Raw genomic sequence first — 13,561 nt, 5'->3', positions numbered from 1 at the left:
AGCACTCGTTACGAAATTTCACGAGATTCAGCAGCTAAATGGAGCAAGAATGTATGTAAACAACCGTAAAGTCTTGTGGAGTCTAGCGCATTTGTGCGCTTTCATGCAGCATGGAAAGCAAAATTCTAAGAGCGGGAAATGTTTGACAACCAAGTAACTGCAAAATAATTTTGTTTGTGGGAGTGATTTCAAAATATCCTTCTCTAATTCTTCTAATTTTTAAAAATATTTTATTTATTTTTGTTGTTGCTGAAATTGCGCTTGCAAGGCAGTGGCAAATATATTGCCACAAATTTTCCAATGTTTCTGAACTGTTTAATGTATCACAAACATTCATTCGAGTTTAATACCATGTAAACATTGCGTCTTATTGTTGTTTTGGTTAATTTATTGTTTAGATTCGTCTGCCTTTCAAAGAGTAAAATCGTATAAGTTTCGACTCCATTACGTCGTCGCACATACGCTACTGCTGTCAAGCGGATGCATCTTTGAACTCATCTTCAACTAAAAGCCCTAGATCTCCCAAATAACTTTAATGAAGACTGTAAGCGTCTATCTTTTAAGTTTGAAGCGATATAACAATAATTAACGTCTAAATGTACTAAATACAAAGCTCGTGGGCTCGCGCTTCAAATGTTCCGAAAGGCTAAAGCAGAACCTCTAGGTTTATGTCCATAAGAGAATCCTGTGTAACGCTCCCTACAACTTCCAATCATACCCAATCATCATCACTCGCGATGCGTTTTGGCGATCCATCGCGCGTGATGTAATCAACAAGGAATCCGATGAACACTTTATACGCAAAGCAAGAATCCGTGCAGATACGAATAACTGGTGAGTGCCGTTTGCTTCCAATTTGCAGATACTGGTAACTCAGTGATTGGCAAAAGCACGGATGAAAAGGGAAGCCCAAAATGTATGGTTTGGTTCATTGCGTATCGTGTTCTCACGCGTGACGAATACACACGAACAAAAGCTGTGGTATTCATAACTGAGCGGCATCTCAAGCGAAAGATGATGCTATGTAGGAATCAGTAACCCTGCTCGGTTGTGAGACTGTGCACAACCTTTAGGTGCACCGCACGTACAACCAAACAGGTGAAAACTGCCACCCAACGTTTTTTCCTTTGCCGACTAGCCGTGACTTCCACCGAAGGCCGAAGATGAGAAGTGACCGTTCAACTGGTAGTAGCGCCTTTCTCGGTGTTCGTGGACGTACCTTGTTGACCTTGCACCAGATGCACTTGCTCACCACCTGCTGTATCGCCGGACGCATTTTCGGAATCTGAAATCGTAGCCTTATCTCGTTGAATACAGTCTCCGAATTACCGTATCCGGTCGCTGACACTCAGTAGTTTCACCATCAGGATATTGGTTCGATGTTGATCGCCCCATGGCGTAGGACGACACCTCAAACTTCTTCGTACCCGAACAGTTAGTCATAACAAAATTTTATCACAATTATATCAATATGTGTTACAAATAACAAAACTTGCGATAATTTTGTTATAAATTCTCTACAATGTTATGGAAACTCATATGTGAATATGTACGTTATGTGGAAGATATTGATTTGAAAAATGTATTGGAGGTAACCACTTTCCCTTCGATGGGACTCGAACCCATGACCCTACAGTACGCTAGACTGGTGCTTTAACCAACTAAGCTACGAAGGACCTCCGTCGGCCTTCGCAACCTAGCGGCTACTGAACGAGCTCGAGATTCCCAAATTGGACGCATAGTCAAATCACTCGCAATCCATTTCTCAAGCCAATACTTCCACATGTGTATTGTACACGTCCACATTAGAGGAGCGTGAGTATTTAGAATGTCTGGCGGCTATACACATTCTTCATCAGCAACGGTACTGATCAAGTGAGGTTGTGTAAGCATTTGCCAGTCGGTCGTCAAGCTCAGACCCGACCGCATTGCGTAGGCAAGAGCACGCAACTCAGGTTCAGTTCAATCAAAGTTAATTGCCTATTTCCGGGATTAAACCACCCGTCTTGGACGTTAATTTACAATGTTATGGAAACTCATATGTGAATATGTACGTTATGTGGAAGATATTGATTTGGAAAATGTATTGGAGGTAACCACTTTCCCTTCGATGGGACTCGAACCCATGACCCTACAGTACGCTAGACTGGTGCTTTAACCAACTAAGCTACGAAGGACCTCCGTCGGCCTTCGCAACCTAACGGCTACTGAACGAGCTCGAGATTCCCAAATTGGACGCATAGTCAAATCACTCGCAATCCATTTCTCAAGCCAATACTTCCACATGTGTATTGTACACGTCCACATTAGAGGAGCGTGAGTATTTAGAATGTCTGGCGGCTATACACATTCTTCATCAGCAACGGTACTGATCAAGTGAGGTTGTGTAAGCATTTGCCAGTCGGTCGTCAAGCTCAGACCCGACCGCATTGCGTAGGCAAGAGCACGCAACTCAGGTTCAGTTCAATCAAAGTTAATTGCCTATTTCCGGGGATTAAACCACCCGACTTGGACGTTAATTTACAATGTTATGGAAACTCATATGTGAATATGTACGTTATGTGGAAGATATTGATTTGAAAAATGTATTGGAGGTAACCACTTTCCCTTCGATGGGACTCGAACCCATGACCGTAGAGGGGAAGTCGTCGAAGAGAATCATCTCTTGCGACATTCGCCCTTTTACCAGATAGAGCTTGAATTATGGGAAATTTACTGCTTTATTATCTTAGTCAATAGATAAAGGGGAAGTGGGGGTAGCACGCCCATAGGGTTTAAAACGCGCCACCCCTGAATAAGGTTAAATATCCCCATTTTGATTATTTTCAATAGTCTATACGATAAAGCAATGAAAAATATTGCCATTGGATACATATATTTCATGATTTTTCTCTAGTTATACATGAAAAACTCGAAAAAACGATTTTTGCGTGTTTTGATGCAATTCTAGCTCGGTGGAATTTAGTCTTTCTGTCGCTGTTATACATTGATAAATTAATAATTGAGCCATGAGCCATGCTGCTTACTCGTGTTCTTTATGTTCCACACGAAATCGTCGTCAAAAATGGTTTTAAAACGATTTTATGGGCCTTCAAACTTCTGAGGTCGGTGTGGGGCATTACGCCCATGCTCATTTCGTATGACCGAAACAGCTGAAACATTCGGTTAATTGCCTTAGGCAATTAAAATGAAAATCAGTACGATAAGCACATGCGCGTTTTAACCCATTCACTGGCGCATCTCACCCCGCATGGTTTCAAAATCATTTTTTTTCGGGTGCTTTTTAAAAATCAAATTTCTGTGCAATAAAATGGACAATTAGATATCTGTTATCGGTAGTCAGTCGCAGATATGCTGTTCTTCAGTATGCGCTGATGAAAACTGGCTGAAATGGTGGTTTTCATTGATAAAAATGGCATTTTCCTTAACGTGGGCGTCCTACCCCCAGTTCCCCAACTAATAAATTTGCTAACAAAAATGAGATAGATGTCATTTAACATCAACAATTACCAAATATTGCTTGCACCACTATGGGTACACTGTTCCTTTAGTGGCGGTAAAAATTAATGTTGGTTCCTATAGTGGTGCTATCCACTGGTTTGTTATGAGACTCGCCACTATTGGTACAGTTGCACCACTATACCGTTGCACCTATAGTGGTGCAACTGTACCAATAGTCAATTTTGTTAAGGAAAAACATTGTTTTTAATAGTTTTTCAAGCGACATATTAAGGTAAGTTGCATTTAACAGGATATTTAAAGCACAATGCATGAACTGAAACCATCGTAAAGTCTATAAATATGATAAATCTCATTAAAACCCCACTACCTCCACTATTGGTGCTACCTCCACTAAGGGTACGGTTACCCTATCATTTTTATTATTTCAGCTTGCTGCGTCACAGCATGCGTGAAATAATAAAAGAAAGACAGTTGTACGTTGATTTTGTATCGAGTGGGGTGCCCTTGAAAAAGCTAGTGAAATTAGTTTTGCATTTCGAAAGGCTTGTCCTTAAGGTCACTCCTTTAATCAAATGATGAAATATCACTAAAACCACAATTACCCTGTGGACCGAATGGTTTCTTTTAATTTTTCAACTGTAACATAAACTGCGAATCAAACTGGCAAATCAAGGCAAGGGCGGGCACATACAGCTAGAAATAATAATAAACGTAAAATTCCATAAGCAATGCTTATATAATACAGAAAAAAAAATAACGCAAATCCGGCAGATTGTAGCTACTGGAAAAAAATGCGATTATTGTTAGCCTATTTATATATAATTTAAAAAAAGATAACATTTTTCGTAAAACATTTATTTAGTTTGAATCGAAGTTATTACAAAGATAGCTTCATAAATATGCGTAACAATTGCATCACGGTTTCAACAAATAATAATTCATCTTTTCTATACCAAAATTATGTGGTATAATACATATGTAGATGCTTCGTGCATGGGCGAAACAATTGATAAATTACTCTAGAATACTATTTATAATACTTATCTAACGAACTAAGCTAAGCAAGTGGCAATAGGTTAGTTGCCGCACTTAAGGTGCCGCCTTATTAGGCCCTCTAACGCCTGCCGAGAAGGGATCGATATGCAGCGGACGCAGGTATGTAACTACTTGACTGGGACTGTTTTCCGCCGCTATTTGGTGTTGATAGTATCGGGAGGCCTGTGGGACGGGGCCGTGGCCGTGACGCGCGGAAGACGCTGGAGTAGCGGATGATCCACGACCCGCCGCTTGTTGCGCATGATACTGAGAAATAGGCACTGGCACTGGCACAGGCACCGGTACTACTGAGTATCCAGCATCCACCAAAGCTTGAAATTCTTCCTGAGTAAGAGGACGATCAATCTTGGGCGGAATCTTGTGATGTTGATGTTGTTGTTGTTTTTCCTGCTGAGAAGAAGCCGGTGATGGGGACACTCCAGTTTGCTGAGATACGTAAATTGTCGAACGAGAAGGAGTTTCAGTTTCCTTAGATTTTTGAACTGATTGCTGGCTTTGTTCTGCTTGCTTGTCTCTGGCAGTGTATTGTGCTTTCGGACGATGGGTTTGTATCTGCTTGTGTGGTTTCTCATGCTGAAGTTGTGGAGCATCAACGATCTTCATTGGGTGTTGTGTTGTGTGTTGCTCAGTTGGCTGCTTTTCTACGACCTGCTGTGGATAGTAGATTTGGAGATTCTTCTCTTTTGGAACATAATACTGGATTTTTGGAGATGGCGTTCCGGCATGTTGCTTTTCCGAGGGGTGTTGACTATATTTTGCAGATACTTCCGTAAGGTACTGCTGCGGCGTATGACCCTTAATGGGAGCTTCCTGTGTGATGAATTGATATTTTTGCGCAGGACTATCGGAGAACTTTTGCGGTCCCACTTGAAGATGTGCCGCGCTTGGTTTTGGCCCCGAGTGGAGTTGAGCAAAAGGCGCTATATACTGAGCTTTGATTGATTGCTTTGGCGCATGCTCATGAGCCTGAGTTGGTGCGTAGGAATATTCATGTGACTGGGAATTCAACACGTACCGTTGTCCGTCATGTGGTCCACGTTCGTTTTGTCTATGTGGACCAGCCTGATGATAGGCAATAGGACGATTCGATTCCACCAATTTAGCAAGTTCTTTTTCGAATGAAAAGGAGCTAATTGGCTTTGGAACGGGAGTTACAGATCCAGTCGGCTGAATGCTTTTGTATTGAATCCGGTATGGCTGCTCAGACTCCGGCTGTGCGTAGGCTTGACCGTGCTCCTGACCAGTTTCCAGCAATTGCACCGATGGGCGGTACTTGGGCGACTCTAAAATATAGAGAAGTGAACCAAACAATATTAAAAACAAATAATAATTAGAGGCGATTGTAATGACAGCAAAATTAACTGAAAATAAGATGAAGGAAATTTCCCAACTTCTTTATTTGAAGCATGAGGCAAAGAGAACCTATATCTGAAAAACAAATCTTAAAATTATTGTATAAAATCTTGGCATATACAATTCTACAAGATTTTAATACAATAACAGTTAAACTTAATCTGAACACAAAAAAACTTAAATATAAAAAAATACAAAAAAAAAATGTAAGCTTTTTTATACAAATACTATAATTAATAAATACAAAAAAAAACTGTTAGATTTCGATTGCAATTTCCGAAATTGTATATGTCAAATATCTTATGCAGAACAGTATTAAACTTCTGTCTGTGCTCAAGAAACCTTACGTTGTCTGTGCTCTGGGGTCATATTGACCCTAAATTGGAATTCTCATAACTTTTTAAATATTTGATCAGTTTTGGATTTTTTGGGATGATTCGAAAGATAAATAGATAAATTATCTATCAGGACGTTATCTTAGATTGACCACCCTAGTAACATTTTGATTCTATACTGGCTTTATAATACTCTTGTAGAGTAAAATATGGTCTTCAAGAGCGTTATAAAACTTAAAATGTTACTTGGGCATAAGTGGGTACCACGCGGGAAGCGTTTTTTTAAATCAGTGATTTTTTATGCCTTATGAATGCAGGGAGGCGTGTCAAAACATGAGGCATAAGACGAGTTTGTATAGTCCCATTTAATTCCACCACTTAATTGTACCTTGACAGATACGTATTTCGAGCTCAACAGTAAGGTCGTCTTCAGTGTCTCGTACTTGACACACTGAAGACGACCTTACTGTTGAGGTCGAAATACGTATCTGTCAAGGTACAATTAAGTGGTGGAATTAAATGGGACTGTACAAACTCGTCTTCTGACAAGTGGAGACATTCCGCCAAAAAGCTCAAAATAATTTTCTTAACATGAGGCATTAATTAGTTTAGAATTTGACCGATAGGTGGCGGTATGTATGAAATCGTCATTTTAAACTGTGCGATATATTTCGATATATGAAATATTGCAAATTTTTGTATTTCCAGAAAATGGAATTGTAAAGATGATGTTTTCAACAAAGTTTGTCAGCTGGGATTGAACTGCCTTGAAATGGAAAAAGTAATTAGGAATTTTACATACAGACGGCCCTAGTATGCTTGCAATGGTCTTGTATAGGGGAGACTGGGTAGACTTGATCCCCTTTTCTGATTTCCGATGTATCACAGCCAAAAATAAATAAACATACGCGATTTCCACACAGACTCTCTAAGAAATATAGTATTTAACTTTACTGATGTATGCCAGTCCTTAAATTATTGTTGTTATTGATACACAATCGATTTTTCAGAGTGCTGTCAAAAATCTACTTTTAAAATATTCGGGGGAAATTGATCCCTCACCAAGAACTTGCTTTGATAAAATTAGAAAGGTGCCCTCAGATTTTTAAAATATTTTTCCTTCAAAATACGCGCAATTTTCGAATTGCTGTGCGTATATATGAACGATTTTTGTTATTGAATTCGACAGCACATGCAATTTTAAAATTTGGGGAGACTTGATCCCCTTTATATGATATCTACGCAATAAATAATTTTTCCTGCCAACCCTCCATCAGATCTGTCAAATCTACAAAAAATTAGAAGCCTGAGAACACATTTTAATTTTTTTGAATTTTTTCGCCAAATTTTTGTATGGGTGACTAATGGGGGATCAAATGTCCCCATATTGAGGCAATAACTTCAAATCCAAATATCCCAAAACTGTGATGGAATGTTGACATTTCCATCAGTACAAATCATTAAGCAAATTTATGGCTTTGTGCTGTGAAAAAACGAAAGCATTTGGTCATTGTTATGAAAAGTTATTCAAATTTTGCGTGACCAATAAAAAAATCTTTAGGAAGGTCAAAGCATACAAACCGCCCTGCAGAATAAATAAGGTTGTCAATCCAAAAAATAACTCACCACATAAAGGTCATTTGCCTAGAGGATCTACACTAAAAAATACGCTAGAACAAAACTACTTTAGTTCTCGATAAAACAGGGGGTGATCAAGTCTCCCCGGGGATCAAGTCTACCCACCTTCCCCTATGTGAAATATTGGTCTATCGTGAGATTTTTTGTAGCTACACTAAATTGTACTCGGCAGAGTTGTTCAGGATGTCAAAGACTACACAGCGGTGCTCAGTATAAGAGTACTTCTGCCAAGAGGTGGTGCAAGGCAGTGAATGTTGATGCTTATCAATACCTCAAATCAAAGCACACGCCTTCCTGCATAACTTCCTTCAAAAGGGATAATGTAAAATGGTCAGGATTGTCAGATATAAGTAACATGAGCATTAAAACACTGATTGTAACCTTTTTTACGAAAACTCTCCCCGCGATGTACATGCCCACTTATGGTCAATCTTAGGTAACGTCCTGAAAATTAAATTTATCATTCGAATCAATCCAAAAAATCAAAATTTATCAAATCTAAAAAAAGACATAACAATTTCAATTTAGAGCACAGGCATTGTAAGTTTTTTTTTATAAAATTAGACTGAAGCGATAATGTCAAAAATTTTCAAACGATTTAGTAAATACTCAGAGGTCATGCGAGTTTATTAAACTATCAAAAATTAGACGAATCGGATGAAAAAAAAAAGAAATCCTTTAAAAGTGGCCGGGGGTCATATAGACCCCAGAACAGAGGCAAAAGGTTTAAATCTGATCTGGTTGGGTGTATGAACTGCAGAAGTACAACATGCTTTATGCATGTATGTATATTATACACGTCACAGCCAGAGCTGAAAATATAAAGAGCACATTTTTTTTTAAACCTAACATTATTTACTAATTTATATTTTTTTTTTCTAAAACGGGCATATAATCAAAAAGCTACAAAGACTCTAAATGTATTTTTTCAGTGGCCATTGATTGATTATCAAGAATGTCTAACCCTTGACTCCGATTATCTCATACCTTGCTTTCCGGCTGGTCGGGCATATTGAGACTGAGCAGCAGCTTGTTGATTCTGAGCTTGCGCATGCTTCAAAATTTGCGCGTATTCCTCCTCGGTAATGTATTGAATCTGATTTTGTTGCGCTGATGGATGATGAAGCTGGGATTGTTGATGCTGTTGTTGTTGTTGCTGCTGCTGCTGTGGCTGCTGTTGCTGATAGTATTGTTCAGTTTGGGCGTTAGAAGCATCGTAGGAGTGGTGCTTCGGTTGTTTGACAGGCGCTGCATGATTCTGGTGATCGGCTAATTGCTGAAGCAAGCTGATGTATTCCGGTGGGAGCTGTAATAAAACGGAAGACACTTTAAATATACAACCTTGATTGATAGAGCACGATTGAACTTTTCAAATAGCAAGCAACAGACATTTAAACCGCTCCTTCTACTGTAGGTACTGATGGTTCCCGTCAACATTACTCATTGAGATTCAAGATTTATTGATTCCCATCCATCAATACTATGAAGCAATGCAGAAGAACTACTTCACTGACTAGTTAGCTAAAACGAGGTCATATCCATTCTAGTTTTGATCGTCGGTTTTGTCAAAATCACTTGTCATAAGACGAGTTTGTACAATCGCATTTAATTCCACCAGACATTCCACTTATCAAATTTGTCAAAATGTTTTTTTTTCTTTTTTCGTTGTTGAGCATGACAATCAACCAACCAACCAAAGAGAGGCTTTACTGTAGCAAAATCCTTGAACCAACCAACCTTTGTTATTGAACACAGTCCCGATGAAGGGTGACATTCCGTTCGAAAGCGATAAATAAATGTTTCAATCTTATTTTTAGTTGTAATAACGATAAGCTTCATATCTTGTCTAGTGTCACGTTACATTGGTATAAAATGCCTCCTCTACGATATCTCACGACGCTTAAGCGGGGCGAAGATGAATGCAACAATGCCTGTGAAAGACGCGAATGATCAGTTATTGACCGACCAGCTGAAAACGCTGGTTCGAGCACTTCGAACAACTTTTTCAAGTGCCAGCCAAGTCATCACCAGCTCGGCATGATCTGCCTAGGATCCGACGTATAACACGCGACAATACCGATGCTCCATCACTGCTAGAGATTCAAACAGCCATCCAAAGCATGAAATCGAATAAAGCCCCAGGGGTCGATCGCATATCAGTCGAGATGCTCAAAGCTGACCCCATGACATGCACTCAACTACTGCATCGTTTATTTCGTAATATCTGGGACACCTCAACTTTCCCGGTCAGCTGTATGCAAGGTATCTTAGTGAAGGTGCCCAAAAAGGGTGACCTGACTGTATGCGATAACTGGCGAGGCATTATGTTGCTGTGAACCGTTCTCAAAGTTCTATGCAAAATTATCCTAGCCCGGATTCAGGAGAAGATCGATGCGACTCTCCGGCGGCAGCAGGCCGGATTCCGTGCCGGAAGATCCTGTGTGGACCATAATGTCACGCGCCGTATCATTCTGGAGCAGGTCATCGAATTCCAAGAGTCTCTTTACTTGGTATTCATTGACTATGAAAAACTTTCGACCGTCTCAATCACGAGAATATGTGGGGCGCCCTGAGACGCAAGGGGGTTCCTGAGAAAATCATCGGCCTCATCGAGGCACAGTACGAGGCCTTCTCGTGTAGAGTGCTGCACAATGCTCCTTCTAGTTTCACAGTAGACGGGCAACCAGTGGAAAATGTTGAAAGCTTCCAATATCTTGGTAGCCAAATGGCGTCAGACGGTGGTACCAAGATCGACATAGACACACGGATCAAGATAGCAAGGGCTGCCTTTGCGAGTTTAAGAAATATCTGGAAAAACAGGCAGATAAGTGAAAGCATAAAAATACGAATTTTCAACTCTAACGTGAAATCTGTGCTGTTATATCAACAGTTATACGCTAACGAATCATGGTGTGTATCAGTGGAGAACACTCAACGGCTGCAGGCAGGGCCGGATTTAGCAGGAAGGGTGTTACGTTTAAATATGTTTTGTGGCACGTAGCGATATTTGGGTTAGATTATTATGTTAAGCACAACTTGAAAATGTGAAAAGCTAAATTAGTCACACGACCCGCCAGCCACTGCTTGAGCACCCCTGTGCAAGTTTGCCAATTCCTCCCGTTTACCGGCGAAGGCCATCAGTGCGGTGGTATTCCATCAGCAGTAAATAGGCTGTGCAACAAAAATACATCCACGCCACGGTACATCGCACAGTGTTGCTTTTTGCCGATTTCGTGCGCTTTTTTAATAGCATCGTTTCTGTTAATTTTTTCGCTATAGTTTGTGTGGAGAAGACGTTAGATATGGCAAGGGCATTTTCTCGAGAAAATCTGTAAAATGATTAATCCTCCTAAAAGTGAGATGGATTTTTTTCTTAACCATCGAAACCAGATATGAGCCTAGTGTCTTCAGGAAAGCTGTTCTTCTTCTTATTGGCATTACATCCCCACACTGGGACAGAGCCGCCTCGCAGCTTAGTGTTCATTAAGCACTTCCACAGTTATTAACTGCGAGGTTTCTAAGCCAAGTTACCATTTTTGCATTCGTATCATGAGGCTAACACGATGATACTTTTATGCCCAGGGAAGTCGAGACAATTTCCAATCCGAAAATTGCCTAGACCGGCACCGGAATCGAACCCAGCCACCCTCAGCATGGTCTTGCTTTGTAGCCGCGCGGCTAAGGAGGGCCCCTAAGGAGGGAAAGTTGTAGCGGATGGTATTTCAAGCCACATTGCCAAAGACACCCCATACCTATGACTTATATGGTACGAGATATGTGACATTTTCTGTGAAAGGTCCCTGAAATCAATTTTTTGAGCATAACTTTTTTTTCTAAGTTTCAGGCATTTTTACCACCTTCTACAAAGTTGTTTGGCTAACAAAAATACACGTTTTTGTGAATCATTGCGAAGCTTTATCTCTTAAAATTGAAAAGTTATTTGAGAAAATGTGTTTTTCTAGGGGTGTTTTTGAATCGCGTAACTTGTTCCGGCGCAAAATGGCGCACACAACTTTTTAGTACACTGAAACTGCTGTATGTCTACTCTTATCTCGCGGTTGAAGCTTGTGTTTACACTTTTTGCTCTACTTGTACACTAAGTTTATGTAAATGCTATTGGATCACAATAAAAATTAACCTTTGATAGGTGGCCAATAGGCCAATAGTATATTGCAACTCTATGAATTGAGCTGATGTCTGTATGTGTGTATATTCGTGTGTAAGTGTGTATGTATCCAGCTTTCCACGCTCACCATAATGGCGGCTGCTATAAATATTTCTGACAGTAACTGCTTCCGACGCCGAATTGTATTCGACGCTCTCGTATCTATGCAACTATTTTCACTTTGTTTATTTATCAATCTCAGAGAAAAACTATCTGTACAATCGGGTTTAAAGTATTTCTTTATATTTAGAACATTTCTCCTTATTTATTTGTATTTTGTAGGTTTTTGTGCAAATTGGTGATACTTTTACGAATGTCTGGTGCAGCAGTACCTGGATTTACCAAGGAAACTAAATCCAATTGCGAGAAAAGTTACTCAGGCCGAAAAGGGCGGTTCCGAGTGCAGATTTAAATACAACTTATTTTGTTTGTAATTCAAAACTGAATATCTCCGGCTACGAACTCTTATGATCTTCTTAAAGTTAATCACGGACGGCTTGTAATTTCTGGAGAAATCTTAAATAGGAGAGGAAACCAATAGCATAAACTAATTCTTTTCTAATGCAATTTATGCAATATGCAATTACGGAAAAAATCATGGGACTTGCTCATAGGGGATTTGTTATAACAATATAAAAAATAAATAATTATAAAAGAAAATAATGTTTTATATTTATAGTTATAAAGAATTATTTCAAATACAATCTGGAAATATGTATTAGGGTTTATTTTTAGATTTCTTGAGCAATTCAAATAGCTCTTCAGAAAATATTCATGCATTAAAATTATCTCATAGTACATATAACAAAAATAGTGAAGGATAATCAAACAGAAATTTTAACAACAAAAAACTCTCAAAATGGTGGGGCTCATTGTATCAAAATAATCATTGGATGACCTATTATTTAAAAGAAATTCAAAAACTTGAAGCGGTTTACGATAGGACATACGGTTATCATCGAAGTAAAATACCATCCCCGTGACCTTGATAACACAGTCAGTGGCGATGGTCCTGTTTTGGTTGGACTCGTACACTCAGAAGAAAGAATTATGCGGCCACCAAGATCCGTTCAAATTGACGCCGGTCTCTAAAGCAATTTACGCGATTCTCCTAGTTCTCCTCAATGGCCATGACTTGGATCCATTTTGAATAGCAAATAAGACACAAAACATATTTGTGTGATGGGTATCTGTATGAGTTTTCAGCCGCCTGCAATCGACACCTGTTCGCCTTTTTCAGTCTGAGTAGCTTTTCATGAAATTAGATTATTTTCCCATTCAATCCAAGTATTGCTGCAGTCTTGTGATAGTGACATCAATGATCGCCAAATCCTACAAAACTCAAATATATAATAAGAAATTTCCTGAAAATTAAGAAATTGTTTAAACTCGTTTTTGTAGGTGGATAATTTTCTTCCTCTGAGATGAATAAATAAACAAAGTGAAAATTGTTGCCTAGATACGAAAGCGTCGAACACAGCTCGGCGTCGGAAGCAGTTACTGTCAGAAAAATTATAGCAGCCGCCATTATGGCGAGCGTGGAAAGCTGGAT

General features: G+C 39.4%; 1 protein-coding gene across 1 annotated transcript in view; it reads right to left on the bottom strand.

The window, feature by feature from the left end:
- Positions 1-4,301: 4,301 nt before the first annotated feature.
- Positions 4,302-13,561, bottom strand: part of LOC134226015 (transcription factor SPT20 homolog) — a 42,776-nt gene continuing 33,516 nt past the window's right edge. Inside the window, exons 3-4 of the mRNA XM_062706528.1 lie at positions 8,832-9,150; positions 4,302-5,801 (exon numbers count right to left, since the gene is read on the bottom strand). Coding sequence (XP_062562512.1) covers positions 4,552-5,801; positions 8,832-9,150 — 1,569 coding nt within the window. The 3' untranslated portion in view covers positions 4,302-4,551. The remainder of the gene's footprint in view (positions 5,802-8,831; positions 9,151-13,561) is intronic.

The sequence above is a fragment of the Armigeres subalbatus genome, chromosome 3, assembly GCF_024139115.2.
Source record: "Armigeres subalbatus isolate Guangzhou_Male chromosome 3, GZ_Asu_2, whole genome shotgun sequence".
Taxonomy (NCBI): domain Eukaryota; kingdom Metazoa; phylum Arthropoda; class Insecta; order Diptera; family Culicidae; genus Armigeres; species Armigeres subalbatus.
The sequence above is the reverse complement of the archived record's forward strand: the minus strand, read 5'-3'. Positions and strand labels throughout refer to the sequence as shown.